Genomic DNA, 18,586 nt, shown 5'->3' with positions numbered 1-18,586 from the left:
TGGCAATACGTCGATTCATTTAGCAATAACGAACGGTTTTTGTGGTAGCTTTTGATTGTTGGCTGGTTTCAGTAGAAGGAATCGGGCCTCGCCATGAAGATGGTTTGGATCCATCCAGTTCTGGAGTTTTTATTGAAGGACCGTACACTCCTCCCTAGTGCGGAAAACTATGACCGGAGCTATTCCACGATGTAGCAATAATGGTCGGTACGCTTTGAAACGGTATGGGAAATCTTCAGATTTGGATGTCGGAGCAAATGCACTAAACAACTGATCGCATCGCTACTCGAAACGAACTGATGAAACCTGATCGAAGCAATCGTTTCCTTTTTATAGATTCCGATCTAGTGCAGTATGATTCAATGCTGGTAATGCTCATTTCAACAAAAACGCAAATGGGACGGACTTGCTATGAGCGGCAGTACAGTTTTTGGTTGACGTTCGGGGTATTTTGCAAGAGATTTTTCGTTTTCTAATAGGGTGTTTCATTAAAGCCACACCTTAATATTCAAAATATTACAACGTTTTCAGGTGACCAGTATAACACTGTTCGAGATGGCCAAGACGGAGACATCAATTTTACCGAAAAACTCGGTAAAAGGCAATGGTTTGGCAACCCATATGTGATTGTATTATGCTTTCCAAACATTTATGACCTCTGGTACCTCTGGCGAATCAACTGTTTACGTCAAAGAATTCCTGGACCGTAGCCTGCTTCCCATGACCCGCAAGCAAGATCACCCAGTACTGGTTTTGCCTGATGTTCCATCAGCTCACTACTTAAAGGACACGAAAGCTTGGATCAATCCAACGAAGTCCAGAATAGTACCAAATGGGATGAATCGGTCAAACTTTTTGGGCTCTTAACAAATCGTATTGAGGGAACATTTGAAGACTGTAGTTTACTGGCCTTCGATTTATTTCAATATATTTTGCTATTAGGTCTCTGTAAAAGAAGAGTACAGAGAACATAAATGAGAAAGAATAATTTCATTTGTTCCTAAATTTTGTTTAAACTGTTAATTCTAAATCTTGCTTCGGCATAATGAGTCCCCGACAAGTCCCCCTCCCCCCCGCCAGTCGGAACCACGGAGCGATTGAGAATCGGAGTTGTAAGATAAGAAGTAATGTGATCACTACCCGATGTTGGGTGTATGGGGTTTCGAGTTGAACATTATTTAGCATTCACCAACCAATTTTATTCAAATAAGAAAATTTTTGGGCACTAAAAAAGTGCACGATTCAGGCCTAGAGATAGCACAGATTGACATAGAAATATGCAACTTTATTGTTCTTCGGATTTGAAAATGATATTTCACTTGCACATATTTCGATCCTTAAAAATTAATGCAATGATCATGAATTTTGTATCAAGAAACTTTAACAATGAATGAGTTCCTGTTGGAGTAACTCCTAGACAGAAACTAATTCGTAGGAATCCTTCTCCTGTTCTGAAAATTTAATACATTGTGAGTACGTAAAGAAACAAAATCGATACAGGCCAATATCAAATTGTTCAATTCACCCTTGAGCATTCAAGTCCTGGTATCCCATAGTTCCTTGTAAGGTCGCTCCAAATAAAAAAAGGAACCAGGAAAAATATAAACGAGAAATAAACGACTGCCGTTCCAGTTGTTGTTGTTGTTGTTGTTGTTGTCGTCGTCGTAGTGATTGTTGTGTTAAAATGCTACCTTGCCCCATTTTCCATTCTGACTGACTTCCAACAATCCAGCACAGGTACAACAAACTGACTGCATAATAACAGCACCACCTTGCCCAACAACAATTCAAGTGTGTACCTTTGTACCCACCTGCCTGCATAGATACAGGTATGTGTTGCTTTAGGTTTGGGGGCAAGGATACATCAGACGGAAGCACTTTTGCCTGTCTGTCTGAATGGTTTTCCGAAAGTTCGCTACACAAGTTGCCGGTGTGTTTGCTTGCATGTGTGGGTGCTGCTGGTGGGCTCGGGAAAAGGTGGCATCCGAATATGGGGGTTTGGTTTGTTGATGTTGCTGGCTGCAGTCACACAGGTGGTTTTCAATTTCAAGGGTGGTTGAATTTCGCTGTTTAACTAGCAGTTTTTCGATCGGGCCAAAATTGACACCTTCACCAGGGGGAAGCAGCTTTTAGTTGGACCACGGGCTGAATTGTGATTCCGCCAAACTCGGACTAATTCGTATTCCGGCAGTCGGAGCAAAAAGGTGTTGTTTTATGAACAGAGCCTTCTCAGTGGCGGCCTATCAACTACCCATGGCAAAGAGTTGATGATGGGCTCTTGTGATCGGTATCGGAGGATGATGATTGTTCACGGTTTTGGGGGCAAACATCGTCATTGATTTTTTTTTCATCTGTGGGTGGTTTTGATGAAGCGATGACAATTGTTTTTTTTGCCTTCGATATGTTGGTTATGTTTAAGGATAACGATGGAAACTGATGCAAAATCATAAGTTTTCTTCTAATTTGAGCAAATCCGACCATAATCATGTTTTGAATTGAAAAAGTAATGATGTACTTTTTGTCATTTTTGTCATTTTGGTCATTTTTGTCATTTTTGTCATTTTTGCCATTTTTGCCATTTTTGTCATTTTTGTCATTTTCATCATTTTTGTCATTTGTGTCACAAAAATTTGAATCTTCGGTGAAAAAACTTTCGGAACAATCGACCACACTCCTTGAATGGAAGTACCAGAGCCAGAGTTTTCGCCACATGTCTCCAAGGAAACGTGGTAATCGGAAACAGTTGTTTATTTTCCTCATTATGGAAATTGTTTGCCGAACATTTGAGGATTGGTCGCAGTATTGCTAGCCTTATCAGTAAACTTAGATAATAAACAAAGTTTTATAAGCTTTGTGGGAGAATATGTTTGTTTCATTGTTTTCAAATAAAATCTCAAAAAAGTGACTAAATGTGAACAGCTAGAAAAGAAGCTTAACAGTGTGAAGATTCCTGTGAAGTTGTAACTTGCTCGTTCATTGTTAAAATATAAAGCTAAAGTTCTAATTACATTTCCGTTTGGCTCGTTTTCAGCCGGACGTTGTCCACCGGCGGGATCGGAACAACAAGAGTGCCCTTCACTACGCCAGCAATTCGAGGGACATCCTGGCCGCGGCCAGTGTCGCCATGGTGGCCCCGGAGCTGATTGATTCGGCCGACGAGGATGGCTTCACGCCACTTCATCTGGCCGTCATTCAGGGCAATCTGCAGCTGGTCAATCTGCTGCTGGCCAACGGGGCCGATGTCAATGCCCTGGACAACGAGGGACATTCTGTCGTGCACTGGGCCACTGGTAAGTTGTTCAATCCACAGGGCAAAAACACAAAGTTGCCGGACCCGTCTGCGTTATGTTTAATCGATATTCAAATGTTTATTTTTTTCAACCTTTCCTCACTTGGGGGAACACCTTCTAGTTTGCGGCGAAGTTGAAGCGTTGCGAGCAGTTTTGAATGCCGGTGCTGACGTGTCGACGCCCGATATCAATGGGGGAAGTCCGCTACACTATGCGGCCCAGATGTGCGGTGCCAATTACGAAGGCAAGACGGCACGCGCCTCGGCAAAACTGGCGCTGGAAATCCTGAACACACTGCTGGCCCATCCGGATACTTCGGTCGAAGTCGAGGACAAGGATGGCCGGCAGCCGCTGCTGTGGGCTGCCTCGGCCGGTTCTGCCAAGGCTGTCCTGGCTTTGATCAAAGCCGGTGCACAGGTCGAAAGTGCAGATAAGTGAGTATTAGTTAGTCTCTTTGCTTTTTTGAAATTTGGGTTTATTTGTGCATTTCATTTGCATGCATGCATGTATCGCATTCCAGTTTTTTTTCGAGTAGGTACTCAAAGATATGTTTGTTTTGATTATAGTCGTTTTACCATCTTTATGGCATTCGCGACTAAAAGATATGTTTAGATATTGATTGAGGTGAAATGATGGATCTGATTTTTTGGTCGTTGATTGTTTCTCGTTGATCGTTTTGAGCAAGCGAAATGAGTCTACAAAAGTAGCTGCTCTCTGCATCTCCTTCTCCCCTTGAATTTCACTGAACAAAATCTGATAAATTTAGAAAAATATTAGATAAGAGATGAATGAAAACTTTTAACAAATTTCTCAATTTATTCATTTAAATATCTTTCTACACAATTTATATATCTATTGATTCTATAACCAGCGAATCCATTATTTTCTCTGCGAAAAAATGTTGATTGAAAAAAGTCATTTAAAAGCTCTTTAAAGAATCTTTTGTTATGAATTTCATTTACTAATGAAAATGATACACACGTTGTTGAAAGATGAAAATGTAGAATAAAATTCTTTAAATTTACTTCATTTTTTTCCTGAACTTCTGAAAATCCGCGCTAGACTCAAACCAAAGTTACAAACCAAAGATATAAATTAAGTTGAAAATAAGATCATCAAAACCAGTTTCTGGAGTATTGAGCTTGTGAAGCTCAATTTGAATTGATTTGCTCTTGAATTGAAAATTTTCATACACAATTTTAAATTTTCATTGTATTGAAAAGAATTAAATAGTAACAAATTTACAAAAAAAATTACAAAGAAAGGGACAAAATGTTTTTTTTGGAACTAAGGTACCTAAACGAAATTCCATTTTTTATGATTTTGAATTCTAATAACAAATCACGGTCTGAAAGCCAAGTTCTAATGGTTAATACTATTTTTTAGTTAAGATTCTTAATCAGCTGCAATTGAATAAGCCAAACTTTCAGATTCAGATAACTAATCCTAAAAATTAACTTTAAATTTCAATTTTATTGTGTGGATGAGTTGAAAACCGTATCGGCGATATAATTGATGTAGATCGTGAAATTCGGCAGTTTTAGTCAAAAATCACTGAAAGATCTTCCGAATGTTTAGCTTGATAGATTGCCTTGTTGCCGAAAAAATAGTCCACTGATAGTGGAACTTACTCACAAGGAAAAATAAAAACAAAGGCAAACTGATTTCGGAAGATTTTTGCAACCCAAGCTCGAATTTTTTTCATCAGATTTTGTCTACCACTTCTAGTTTTGTGACGTTCAGTAATTTAAAAAAAAAACTAATCAGTTAAGAGTTGAATTGATCAATAGTAACTGATGAAGTAACTACATGAACAACAAAAATTATTATGAATCTATTAATTATCCTTTATCTATTCAACCATATAGATTATAGAGAAGAACGAAAAAAAGTGGCAAATTTCCGAGAAAAAAAACGATACAGATTTTATCTAGAAAATCTTGTTTCGAAGATATAACGATTCAAAAATTTATAAGATATTACTATTCCTTACATCACAAAAGGAAGGTTTGTTTAGTTAAGTATTTGATGTTGAAAATTCAAATCTATTTTCACAACGTTGTTGAAGGATAAAAAGTATTTATTTTCTTTAATATTTTCGAAATTCCCGTATTATAACAAAACGGGGAACATACTTACTTTTACAACTTTTTCGCCAGAAGTCACGGTAAATCACTCGCCATCTTCCGCAAACTTGATCATTAAGTTAAAACTATTTTTTTCTATATCATTTTGATATTTTACACTTTTGCTTAAAAGTGCACAAATTTGTTTAATGTTTTCAAAAGTTATACCGGTAACAAAAACTGATAAAGAAAATTAAAAAAAAATGCATTCAGTGCCTCTAGATAAGTCAAAATCAGTGTTCACATTCGTTGTCCCTCAGAAAAAGAGAATTTTCCTTTGTTGAAAGTGGATTTTTAGATACATTTAAATGTCTATCGCAAATCACAAACTCCTTCATAAGTTATTACACAAAATTTGTCTTTTGATTTATTGTTGCTGGAATCTCATGTGTTTTAGCGCATAAACTGGAATTTAGAAATCTTGAGAAGATTTTTTAAGATTTGAACTCTTTCCAAGAATGTTTTATAATCGATTTCTTTTTCCAGAACTTGCATTTTTTCACGGTCTTCCATAATATGAATGTTTGAGGTGATAGATTTCAAATAGATCCTATTATTTTTAAATTTTGAATTAAATAATTTAGTCTATAAATTAGAAGTTTCATAATTCATATTTGAATGATGAAAACTAAAGGGCCAAATAAATTCGTGCAAGAGAATTTTTACTGTGATTAAGACTCTCAATCTTATCATGAATTCCATGTAAATGCAAGTGAAAAAAGCACTGCTTTAGTTTTTGGGTTGAGTTTAGCTTTAGACATCTGATATGACTTTGAAAAGTTAAAAAATTCTCAATAAACCAGCTGTATTCAAAAGAGAGAAAAAAAAAGATTCAGATACGTATCAGCTATTTATTCTTAAAGTACAGTTTTGTTAGAATATTTTTTCCTGATTTTGAATTGATGATTTTCCTTCGATTTTGAAAATATTTTGAAATACAAATTATAATCCTGATGAGGAACCTTCCATTGCCCGAAACTTCATTAAAAGTGGATTTCAAGCGGCATCAACCCTTGTGCCTTTTGGAAAACTGATCACTCCAATGAAGAGTTTGACTGCAATTTAATTTCCTACTGTAAAGGTTTTTTAACACTTGAATTCCAAAAGGTCTTTTTCATTTCTTAGAACGACCAAGATCTGTCAATCCATCAAACATGGTAGAAATGTCTGAAAATAGAAGAAAATTTCAAACCACATGATTTCGTCGATATTCATGTTTTTTTTTCCTTCTATCTGAGCGAATAAAAAAGAAACTGCATGGTGAAAACAATAAATGTATGACGTCAGTTGAAAAAGTATTTCAAAGATTTCAATTATAAAACCATATCCAACGCCTTGACTTTTTTTTAAATTTGGCATTCCATTAAAATTCAAAACAAACTTAAAAATTAGGTAGCTCAGAATTTGAAACTAACTATAATTTATTACCATTTGCTCATTTGAATTTGAGCATATGAGGGAAACTAGTGACAATTTAAAAAAAAATGAACATGACTTGAACATGGGTAGTAGGAAATCGAAAATTTAAGGTTAACGAAACTGGTGATTCGAGTTCCATTTCCCAAATATGTATTTTCAGTAAAGAGCATGTTTTCCCCATTTTAATAGTTATTTTCAGAAAAAAATTGTTTGAATTGTATTCTTTTTTTTTTTGAATTTTACTGGCATTTTAGCATATGCGTCATGCATATGCGTCATAAATACAAAACAATCTGTTTTACAGAAATTCTTGGTAAAAACCTACGTCAAAAATCTAGGTAATTTCGTTTAAGTTCCAAATGGACATGAAATTACATCTGAGACTAGGGCTCGATCCCAAAAAGTTATTTCAACAACCGTCAATCGAATCCAATTTTGAAATCTCTTTTCTGAGGTTCAGGTGTTTTAACCTGGATATTCTAAGAGGAACAAGTTGTTTTAATTACCTACTGTTGCATTTTTTGTTTCATTTTTCTTCGTTGCTTGCTTCAATATATTCGATCAATCTCTATCTCCATTGACTAACCTATGCACCATTTCAGGGACGGACTCACTGCCTTACACTGTGCTGCCTCACGAGGGCACACCGAATGCATAGATGCCCTGATAAACCTATGCGGAGCTCACACCGATCAAATCGATTCGAATGGATGTACGGCGCTGCATTATGCGGTAACTTTGGGACATGCGGATGCCACCTCGTTGCTGCTCAAACTGGAAGCCGACCCCAATCGACAGGACCGGAAGGGCCGAACTCCGGCTCACTGTGGTTGTGCTAAGGGCCAGATGGAAACGGTGAAGATTTTGTACACCAAAAAGGGAAACTTGTGGTTGAGGAATGCCAAAGGAGACTTCCCGGTGCACGATGCGGCCAGTTCCGGCAGGAGACAGCTTGTCCAGTGGTTGCTGGAAATGAAACCTAAGCACATCAACACCCCAAGTAACGATGGCCGAACTTTGCTGCATATTGCTGCCGGTCATGATAATGTGGACATGTGCAAACTTCTGCTGGAGTTCAACGCTGAGGTCAATAACTTGTACAGACCGAACTCCAAAAGTGCACCATTAACTCCACTGGACTACGCTTTAGCCAAAGGTTTTCGATCAACGGCTAAGTATCTGCAAATGCAGGGTGGTCTTCCAGCAAACAAACTTCGTCTTTCGGGTCGGCAGCAGAAAATTTTGCCTGATTTGGATAAGGTTGAACCTCTCAAGCTCACAGAGAAGGAAGAACTCATCGACCTGAAAACCTCGAAACGCTATATAGTATACCTAAACTCAAATTCCGAATCGGACAATCAAGACGACAGATCGCATCGGAAGAGTAGACACAAACGGAAAGGAAGTCACCGGGGTCGTAGGACTAGCAGTTGTAGCGATACGGTATTTCTGTTTCGGAAGAACGAATCGGATATCAGTCGATCGAGGAGTAATGTCGAATTGAACAGAAGCCATCACCACCACCATCATCATCACCATCAGAAGCATCGAGGTAGTAGTGCCGAGTCGGTGACGACCTCATCCAGCGAAACGTCTTCGGAGGAATGTTGTAGGCACGTGAAAAGGAAGCACAAATGTTACAAAAAGTGTTCTTCCTCCAAGTCTTCTAGATCCAGGGAGCGATCCCACCGGGAGTCTCGAGAGAAAGTTGAATCGAAAGAACCAAAAGAACCAAAGGAGTACGAATTTATGTATGCGGAGAAGCGTGAAAGTGGACCAAGAAAACCAGGTGAACGAGTAGGGCGCATAGTGCTGAAGCAGGTGCATAGCGGGTCTTCGGATAATGATTCTCCCGAGAATGGTCGGGCGAGTATGCAATTAGCTAAAACGGGAAGGCTTTTGAATGTTCCCCCCGAATTGATGGGGGAGTTGCCTGAAGATTTTATACCCAAACCTCCACCGAGAGCAGAGTTTAACATAAGGAAGGAATCTGATGCCAAATCGGATGGCAAATCCTCAGATTCCGGGTCGAAGAAAAGCACCAAAAAAGGTCATAAGGTTAACGGAAAGAAGAAAGCGAACGGGAAACATAAAAAAGGCGATTCTCCTAGTGAAGAAGAACACAAATCTCCACCGGAAGCTAAACCGGTAGAAGAAAAACAGGGTGAAAGAATTTTAACCGAAGCGCAAGTTCACGCAATTCCAGAGAGTATGGCAAAATCGACAGAAGATGACGGAGCAGCTACAGATGCAACGTACACTATCGATCAGAAAAGCAAATCGGATTATGAAGGTTTGAGTGAATCAGAAACCGGAGATAAGGCAAAAGGCAAAGGGAAAAGTAAAACCAGTCCAGAAACAATAGAAGAAGTAAAAGATGAAACCGTACCAGAAGTCCCGCCGGTGGTCCCTTTAGAGGTAAAGGAGGAGGTGGCGCCTCCAAAAAAGGACCGACCAAAGCTAAAGTCAAGCAAGGAAAGCAAATCAAGTAAATCTAAGTCCGACTCTTCGGACAAGGAAATTCCAAAGCTAAAACTAAAGCCAAGGGAAAAGAAACCTGAGGAGGCACCGCCAGTAGAGGTAGTGCCGACGCCATCTCCTCCATCACCACCACCTGTACCCCCACCTCCTCCACCGCCTCCACCAGCCGAACCTGAACCTGAACCCGAACCGGAACCGGAACCTGCAGTGGTACCGGAACCAGAACCACCAGTCGAACAACCACAGCCCTTTCAAGTGCCTCAAGAACCCGAGCAACCGCCAGAACCTCCTGCCATAGTTCCGGAAATCGAACCAAATCCCACGGTAGACGAAGCAATCGTGCCACAAGACCCACCACCTCCTGATCCGGAACCGGATCCTCCTGAACCGGAACAAGAAGCCGAGCCAGAACCGGAACCCGAAGTGGAAACACAAGTAGAAACCGCTGTAGCTGAGGAGAAACTTTCCAGTCCCGAAGAGTCTCCTTCTAAATCGAGTGATGAAGTGGAACAACCCCCTACCGTTGAAGAGCAAAGTGAAGATCAAGTTCCTCCCAGCCTTGAGGAGTCACCCAAGAAAGAGCGGCCAAAGTTGAAGCGATCCCAGGAATCGCTTATGGAGCACGTTGAAGAGGAAGAAGTTCGCACCGAGGAAGAAGCAGTGGTCCCGCTAGCTACAGCTGTTGCCATCGATCAGGATAAGGTCGCAATGACCCGAAGTTTTTTCGTTAGCTTAGATGAAGAGGGTGAGGCTGCTGAAGAGAAGAAGAAACGCAAGCTTAAGAAAAAGAGTAGATCGAAGGAATACGACGAAGAAGGCAGTAAGGATCAGGATTCGGGATTCGAACCTAGTCCGCAATCGATCCGAAGCAAATCATCGGTGTTCGATAGGCCTGCCAGTACAGCCGTTGTAACCAAAAAACCTCCTCCTGCATTTACCATGGTCGAAGAACGAGCTGCTAGCTCTAGGCCGGACAATCGGAAGCCGGGTGATAAGAATGCTGTTAATATGACGACAGTCCAGCAATCGATTCATCGTAACATCCGAAGGTAGGCCAATTTGGATCCACGATTTATCTTTTCGTTTGCTTTTTATTTTTGTAGAGTACCAGTGGCACCTCAAATCCTTCGTAACTCTCAATAATTTCACCTCCTCCGATCCTTTTCTTCTAATTGTTATTCTTCTTCTTCTTGAGTCACCCAGTAGAGTCTGAATTCCAAATTTTCCACCACCGAATTCCGATTCCAATAAATCAAAACCAAAAACTATCAAAATTTGAGCAAACTCTGAAGTGGAACCACCCGTGTTTTGTTTCAGATGAATATTGAACAGAAACAGACTATCTCTCATCCTGTCAGCTTCCGCAATCATTCCAAAAAATCCCTTCAAAAACTGCAAACTCGAAACGAAACTTCCCCTTTAAGCGTTAACGATTCTTGATAAATGCATTAACCGTTTTTACAAACCATCAAATTCCATGTCTGATCGAATTCCAAACACTTTCTCGTAGTTTCCCTCAAGATCGTTGAGCACCACGACCGTAAATGTTCATTCAAACTATATAGGTACCTAGTAGTGAAAAAATATAATACACCAGTTTGATTAGGAAACAAGTGCAAAGGAGATTCAGTGGGTAGAACATAGTTTGAATAACTTTATAATCTACGTGAAGGTAGAAAATCGTATAGGAAATGAACAGAATTATAAGGTAGGGTGTAACAGGCGTTATAACAACATTTTCTAGCTAAAGTAGAGAATAGATTAACATTTAACTTGTTGAAAAAAAAACCAAACCTCTGAAAATTTTTTATGCATCTTCAAGCACAGATTAAGACTAACACCATAAAAATGAAAAAAAATGCACGTTCAACCTTCTTAGACGATCATTGTAGTTGATGGGACCCACCGATCGATGTTGTCGTTGTAGTTTTCATTGTTCGGTAGCAGTCCAAAGTGTTCGATAGATGTTTTAGAAGTGACTTTGTAGATCAAAAAGTAGCAGAACAAAGTGTAGAAGGAAAATTAAACAACCTATGACTAGTAAAAATGTTGAATACAGGAACTCACCCAGTTATTCTCGGTACAAAACTTTTGATAATCAACTTTGAACTTTTTCACCCTTACCATGGTTGTAACGAAAGCCCAATAAACAGGAAGCTTTACTCAGGTTACATAAGCTGAGAGTAGTTTCTTCAAAAATTTAGATAAAGAAAATTAGAAATATAGCAAACGAGTATGAATATTGAAATTTGAATATGAAACTTTTTAATCGTACGTACACTTTTAGAAGTTGGTTAGTGATTTGTGCATCTTTTTAAAATTTAGAACAGAACGGTCGATAAGCTCTTTAACTTTTCTCATTCTAAAAAAACCTTTTCCTCGAAAAATAGTTTTTCTGAAAACTATTGTGTGCTTTCATGTGTGAGTGTGTTTTTTTTATTCTAATGTTGCGCTCTAGTAGATTTGCGTATTACAGATTATTTGACCTTTCTTGTTTGAGCCTCAATTGAAAGTTGTCTTCAGCATTGTAAAAACGAACATTTTTCAAAAAAAAATCTTGAATGTGTTGTGAGTCTACTTAATTGAACAATTCTTCTGAATCAATGCAATCGGAAGATTCCCTTAAATTTAACTATGGTACCGTGGTACCGTGGTTGAATTAAAGGGAATTTTTCGATTGCATTGATTCAGTTTAAAAAATGAATTTATTTAAAAAAAATGCGCTTCGTGAAAAAGTTTTTTCCAGAAGTATGAAAAGGGTATAAAAAATCAATCCGATTATAATCCCGAAGGTGAACATTTTTGTTAAGTGCGCTATAACAAATGGGAAATTCCCATGAAGATGTCAGAACAAGCAAAGCAACAAGCTGTTTGCTTTTATCAAATTTTTGAAATTTTTGCAAGGTGTAGACAAACAAAATGTTCAAAAATATTCAATGAAATAAGCCAACCAACAAAATATGGAAAAATTATGGAATTGATTCATCGTTTCATAAAAGTTTTGTTAAAAATTTAACCACTTGAAGTTTGTATAAAACTTGATTTGGTGAAATTTTAGAAAAATATCATGATTTTTAATAGCCGGAATTCTTTCGAATGGCTCATTTGAAAAGTTGAAACGGTATTTCTAAGAAGTGTTATCGAAAAAACTGCAACACTTTGATTCGTGAATAATTTTTGAATGCGCTGATGAAAATTGATGAAATTTTCAGTGAAGCTGCCGTGTAATTAAATATGTACATATGCGTGCTCCATATTTGTATGGGGAATTAAAAACCTGTGAAATTTTCTGCACTCCAAGCTTAAATTTATCCTAGGCCAAGTAATAGATCCCATACCAAATTTGGGCCAGATCAGACCACGGAAAGGTGTCGTTCAACGAGCCTGAAGTTTGTATGGGATTTTGAGACATTTCGTTCAGGAGAAACGAGAAAAACCAGTATTTTATCAACACATCATAATCATCACTTTTCGACAGGCCCGGCCTGATCACTCACTTTGAAATGCATGTCATTTTGTCAAATAATGACTGATCTCATCAAATTTTGTTGCGTTAGAATCCATAGAAATCCGTAGATTTATCTAATTTTGATTTTGTATAGGGTAGAAGCACTAGTTATTGAACAGGTACCAGATATTGAACACTAGTAAAACATTTACCAATTAAAACAGTAATATACAGTAGAAAAATGAATCAAAATTCGTTATGCCACTGTTGAAGCATTTTCTACCTCTGTTCAAATTTTTATCAAGAATCTCGGACTCTTAAAGCCACAATCCCCGAAACTTGAATATGTATTCAAATTTTGGCTTGGTTTTTCGACTGGATGAAGAAAACAGCCTATTTTTGATTGGGGGAAAAATTGGATAAAAGACAAATAAACGTCTTATATAATGGTATGAGTGTTTTCAACTAAGTCTTTTTGAATGATTTCTGGAAGAGTGGCAGCCTTTATTATCCTTATTTTCTTAAAATTTAACAAATTAAAGTGTTCAATCATTGGATCACAGAAAACACCAATGTTTCAATTATTGAACGTTCAATCTTGCAGTACTTGTTTCGTAAAGAAATGCATGTACCAGTTATTGAACAAACATCGGTTGGCGTTTGGAAATGTAAACAAACTGTTTCTTGGTTGCTAGCTCAACCAAAATCGCCCCTGCAAGGCATACTATCAAGCGAAATACCCCTAAATATATGCAATGATATTCAATGTTTACGTGTTCAATAATTAGAACATTGCCTGTTCAATATTTGAATCATTGTGTTTAATCATTGGGACAAAAGTAATTTTGAATAAAAAGGCTTAAATAATAATTTCAAAACATATTCCCGCGAAAAAAAATATATCGATTCGAAGCAGAGAAATAAGCTTAATCTAAATCAAAATTCAAAATTAAATAATCAAAATTTTGTCAAAAAAACCTTTCGTTATTATTTATTGGCCACAAATGTGTGGAATCCCAAAGATGGTGTTCAATATATAGTGTTCTTACCCTAGTATTCACATGAAAGTTTGGAAAGAAGTTTAAGCGAAACTGTAGGGAAGAGTTGATTGCTTGATCTCCGTTTTCATTTTCCATCATATCATTTACGAAAAATTAACCCTTTTTAAACCCCATTTTTAAGACTTTTAAGATTTTTCAGAACTTTTGTTCAACAAAAACTTTATCGTTGAGGATTTTTTTTGATAATTATTTCTTAAATTGCATAACTACAGGGGCTAAGGAACATAACTTTTAGTACCTTTCCACACTTCAAATTTTTTCCCTTTCTTTGGAAATACTCTAACTTGAAGAATATTGCCAAATTGATGAATAAAAGGTATGAAGTGAGTAAAAACTACAACCACAAAGGTACTGAATGTCATGCTACTTAGCCCCTGTAGCTACGCAATTCAATTAAAAGTTGTTTAAGAAATTTCCTCTACGATAATGTTTTTCGATGAACGAAAGTTCTTAATAATCTCAAAATTAATCTTCTGGTTATTTCCAGATAATATAGTTTCAAAGGGTTAACTTTTCCTTTTTCCTTTTGTGATAAAAAAATCGAAAGGATATCAAGAAATCCTAATCTACCCTACAGTTTTGCCTGGACTATTCTCCAAAATCTCAAGTGAATACTATCAAAAAGCAAACAATTTGATCAAAATATATCCCCGCTAGCGGTCCATATATTTTGTACACGATTTGACCTCGTATTTTGTTAATTTTGCTAGTTGACAGCTTTTTGCCTTATAGAAATGAAGCAAGTTTTGTTTCTTAGTCAGTTAAACGAATCAATAAGAAATTTTTTAGTTTTTTTTATCACTTCGGATGACCTCCAACATTCCTAAACTTTATGGAGGCAATCATATTCACTTTAATTAAAATTTCAGCTTACTGTTAGACCATGTAGGGCTTCTAAAACAATGAACCACATTAGTTTTGGTCGAATAGTTGATTTTCAGCTGTTTCCGGGTCTCCCACTAGGACTTGACTCGATTTTTCTCGACCGTGTCCAAAAAATACTCAATGAGTATCTGTATTGGACGCTATATTAAAATCACTTGGCAGATTGATACCATAACTTGTACACGTACACATTAAATATATCAATTTTCATGCATGACATTCAGAAAATATTCACAAATCAAAGTGTGGTATTTCTATCTCAAAGATATTCATTTATTAATCATCTTTCCAGAAAAGTGCAAAACATTTACACATATCTTTAATTAACTTTGATTTATTTTGGTTTCAATTTTTTTTAGGAAAAAAATTTTTTCAACTATTTTGATCAAAATGTGAAAGTGTGTTTTTGGACATAAATGATCAACTTTATTTTGAAGTATAACCCTTGAATGTGTTTTACCTTTTTCAAAAGCCAAACTTTTAATAAAATAAAATTCTAGAACTGATAGAAAAGCTTGTTGCATATTTGGATTTTGCGCTTCAAAAATATTCAAACCTTCGGAAAAGCTAGATTTTGTCGACTTGTGACCTCCTAACCTCATTTTGAAGATTAAAATAAGAAATGGTTGTGTAGTTAAAAAAACTGAATGGGATAAGATTTTTATTGGCATTTCCGTTATTCAAATATGACAATAACGACCACTTTCAATAAAAACAATCTGAAGACAACATTTCCAAAAATGAAATCTGCTTGTGAGTGCGTATAATTTTTGTTTCAACATGTTTTTCCTGAATTAGTTGATTCTATCCTTTAGTTGACATAATTTTCTTACCCGAACAATCAGAAACAACTTAAAGAAAATCATAAACACACACAGCAATTGCATGTTTATAACGTCCTCTGATTTTTCGGTTCCATCTTTCCCGCGTCAAAATCATAAAATGGACTCGATCAACTGAATATGCTCCTAATAACCCAAATCACCCCGCGTCTTCTTCCCGTTTCCCTTGAACGAACGAACTCATCTCACGTCCCTGAAAACATTATCCCTCAAACGACCGACCTCCCACTTCCTCCTCCTCCTGAACTGAAACGAAACAAAACCGTCGCTCTTGCAGATACTACATGGAAAGAAAGATTTTCCAACACCTGCTCGAGCTGAAAAGCCTGCAAATCCGTTCGACCAAAGTCAACGAGAGCGTCCTGGTGAAGCGAGCCGTCGACGACTATCATCGGTCTACGATTGAGCTGGGCTACGAAACGGGCTCATCCTTGAAGCGCTATCCCTACTCCGAGTACTCGTTCAAGAATTTCGAACTGTTCCTGTACGACACCCTGAAGAATCTGCAGAAGCGCGAAACCTACAACTTCCAGAACATCTCAGAGGTGTACGATGAGGTAAGAGACAGATGCTTTAAAAAAACGTATGCTTTTACATATTTTGAGCGGTGTTCCGTTCAAATGAATCAATTTCGATTGGATTTCCAAACAAACTTTTACATTCAGAAAATGCATCTACTCAGTCAAGCAGAACACGACTCAGCAATAAGATTTTCAACTTTTATCACCCACTATTACTGTACCAGTATACTTTTTCCATTCATATGAAGACACTGTTTCATATATCTCAGTTGTAAATGGTTCGTGACCTCAAATCGAATGCTCCCCACCAATCCTGCTTCATCTTCAGAGTCAAATGCATTTTTCGATGTCATTTGTTTGCTTCTCCCCAAGAGGAGAGTTCATCAGTCAAAAGATCCTTCTTTTTTTTACTGGGAAAAGTTTACGTTTCAGCCGTTTTCGCTGGCAGCTATAAATTTGTGTGTTGCTACAAAAATATCGACCGTAATTGAATGTGTCATTTTACGGTTCATTCAATCTTTGCCCTCTTACTTCCAAGGTTGCCGAAAAAGTTCTGTGTTTTTTCTGTGTTGGCATCAGCATGAATTTCATGAAAAAGTAATGAAAAATTGGGTCTATTTGACATTTTATCTGAGAAAAAAACAATGAAAATTAACAATCTTATCATGATTTTCCAAAACAAAGTGAAACCTCAAAATAAGTGTTGACAAAAATATAATAATTTTTGCAATATGAAAAAATTGAAAAAATCTGTAAACACAGAATGTGGATATTTTCAAAATTCTGTGTTCTGTGACACAGATTCTGTGATAAAATTTGCTCAAAATTCTGTTAAATCATAGATTTTTCTGTGATTTCAGCAACTTTGCTTACTTCGTGTGTGTGTGTATGGAGGTACATGAAGTTACAACACGTCTAGCGCTGATATAGCCTTAGCAGCTAGGGCGGTCATCATCTATCAATGAAATGCTGAAAGGGTGTCGCGTTCGATATAGGTAAAAAATTATCTTCGTTTGACAGATAGTCCTAGCAGTAAAAAATGAAACAGTTTTGCAAAAGAGTCACGAATTTGAGGAAAAAAGTATATTTAATGAATTATTTAAAACCATTGGCAAACTTGAACTACCGTTGGTACCGTTGTTGATATCTGACGGTTTTATGTGAAAACCCTACAAAGTCCCAAAGTCTCAAAGGTATTTTGTTAAAATAAAAAGATTTTTATTCTTTTTAACTGATAGAAGTGCGTTACGGTTTGAGTCTCTTGATTAATATTTTTCACAGTTTTGCTTGTGGAGTTTTCATAACATGGAAAGCTAATTTTAAAGCTTTACGATTTTTTGCCTATTCCTTCAACAAAAAATGAACGTGGATACCTCCGCATGTCCTCAAATTTATGCTCAAATTTTCGATTTTTTTTGATCGATTGTTTAGCATGATGATCTTTCGATCTTTTGGATTCTTTTTCTCATTGGACCAAGATACAAAGATCCAATTTTGAATTTAGATTTCATGTCAAACAGTGCCATCTAAAAAAGCTTATCAGATTGCCGGTTCTACCTGGACTTGCCCGAATATTTTATACAAAATATAGAAAAGGTCAACTGTTGGCAAATTGTCCAGGTTTCGTGGAAAAAGCTCAGTTTTTCCCAAATTTTTTCTTCTTATTTACAAAACCAAATCAAAAACATAAATTGAGTTTTTTTTTAATTTTTGACTCCAAGAACGAAATTTTTTAACAAATTTTATCGAAATAGAAAAAATGCATTTTGAAAGCATTTTTTTTATTCAAAATCTGCTGGTGTTCAAATGTTTCAGGTGTTACTGTTAATCAATTATTCATTCATGGGTTTTGCTCAAATTTTCCAAGATTTTAAGATCAAAATTTTAAATTCGTTTTTGCCAGGATTTTCCCGGCTCTGATACTCTGTTCATCTGAATCGTTCTAGGAAATCAATATTTTCCTGAAAATCGAACAATTCTAACTTGGAATTGTTGACATGATTTCGAAATATAGATAAATTCATAAAGATATGAAAAAAATATCAAATTGTTCACGCCAATCATGAACTGCTTGAGAACGTAACAAAAAACATATTCTAAAAGTACTTACATCCCCAGCATTTCATAATTCTAATCCAACCGAGGAAAATTTTGAAGATTTTATCCTCAGCCAGCTAAAATCATAAGGGTATTATTTAGTAAATCTTGGCAAAAGTGAGAAGTATTTCAAACAAGAATTCAAAAATTTGAAACATGGAATGTACTCGAAAAAATGCAAACCATTTCCCACTGGGGATTTTCGAACGAAAAGGTGGTACCTAATTAGTTTTCAAGCACCTCGTGTGTGATAGAATCTTGTAAGCCAAAATTTTTTATGTTATAGATGCGAGGAAAAGAATGGACAAAACCGTTTTAAAATCGGATTCCTCAGAAAGCCTTATCGTTCTCATCTCTTTGCTGCGTGTGCCTAATCCATCTCCACTTAAGTTCTTGAATCTCGATATCTAGCGCCT

General features: G+C 36.9%; 2 protein-coding genes across 2 annotated transcripts in view; one reads left to right on the top strand and one right to left on the bottom strand.

The window, feature by feature from the left end:
* Positions 1–2,330, bottom strand: part of LOC129738363 (uncharacterized) — a 144,365-nt gene extending 142,035 nt beyond the window's left edge. The window contains exon 1 of the mRNA XM_055729547.1: positions 2,252–2,330. Coding sequence (XP_055585522.1) covers positions 2,252–2,330 — 79 coding nt within the window. The remainder of the gene's footprint in view (positions 1–2,251) is intronic.
* A 465-nt stretch (positions 2,331–2,795) lies between these two features.
* LOC129738362 (inversin-A-like) overlaps positions 2,796–18,586 on the top strand; it is a 40,456-nt gene continuing 24,665 nt past the window's right edge. The window contains exons 1-5 of the mRNA XM_055729546.1: positions 2,796–2,957; positions 3,032–3,290; positions 3,412–3,724; positions 7,438–10,365; positions 15,830–16,109. Of these exons, the coding sequence (XP_055585521.1) occupies positions 3,125–3,290; positions 3,412–3,724; positions 7,438–10,365; positions 15,830–16,109 (3,687 nt within the window). The 5' untranslated portion in view covers positions 2,796–2,957; positions 3,032–3,124. The remainder of the gene's footprint in view (positions 2,958–3,031; positions 3,291–3,411; positions 3,725–7,437; positions 10,366–15,829; positions 16,110–18,586) is intronic.

The sequence above is a fragment of the Uranotaenia lowii genome, chromosome 1 (genome assembly GCF_029784155.1).
Source record: "Uranotaenia lowii strain MFRU-FL chromosome 1, ASM2978415v1, whole genome shotgun sequence".
In the NCBI taxonomy this organism is placed as follows: domain Eukaryota; kingdom Metazoa; phylum Arthropoda; class Insecta; order Diptera; family Culicidae; genus Uranotaenia; species Uranotaenia lowii.
This window is presented reverse-complemented; position numbering and strand designations above follow the sequence as displayed.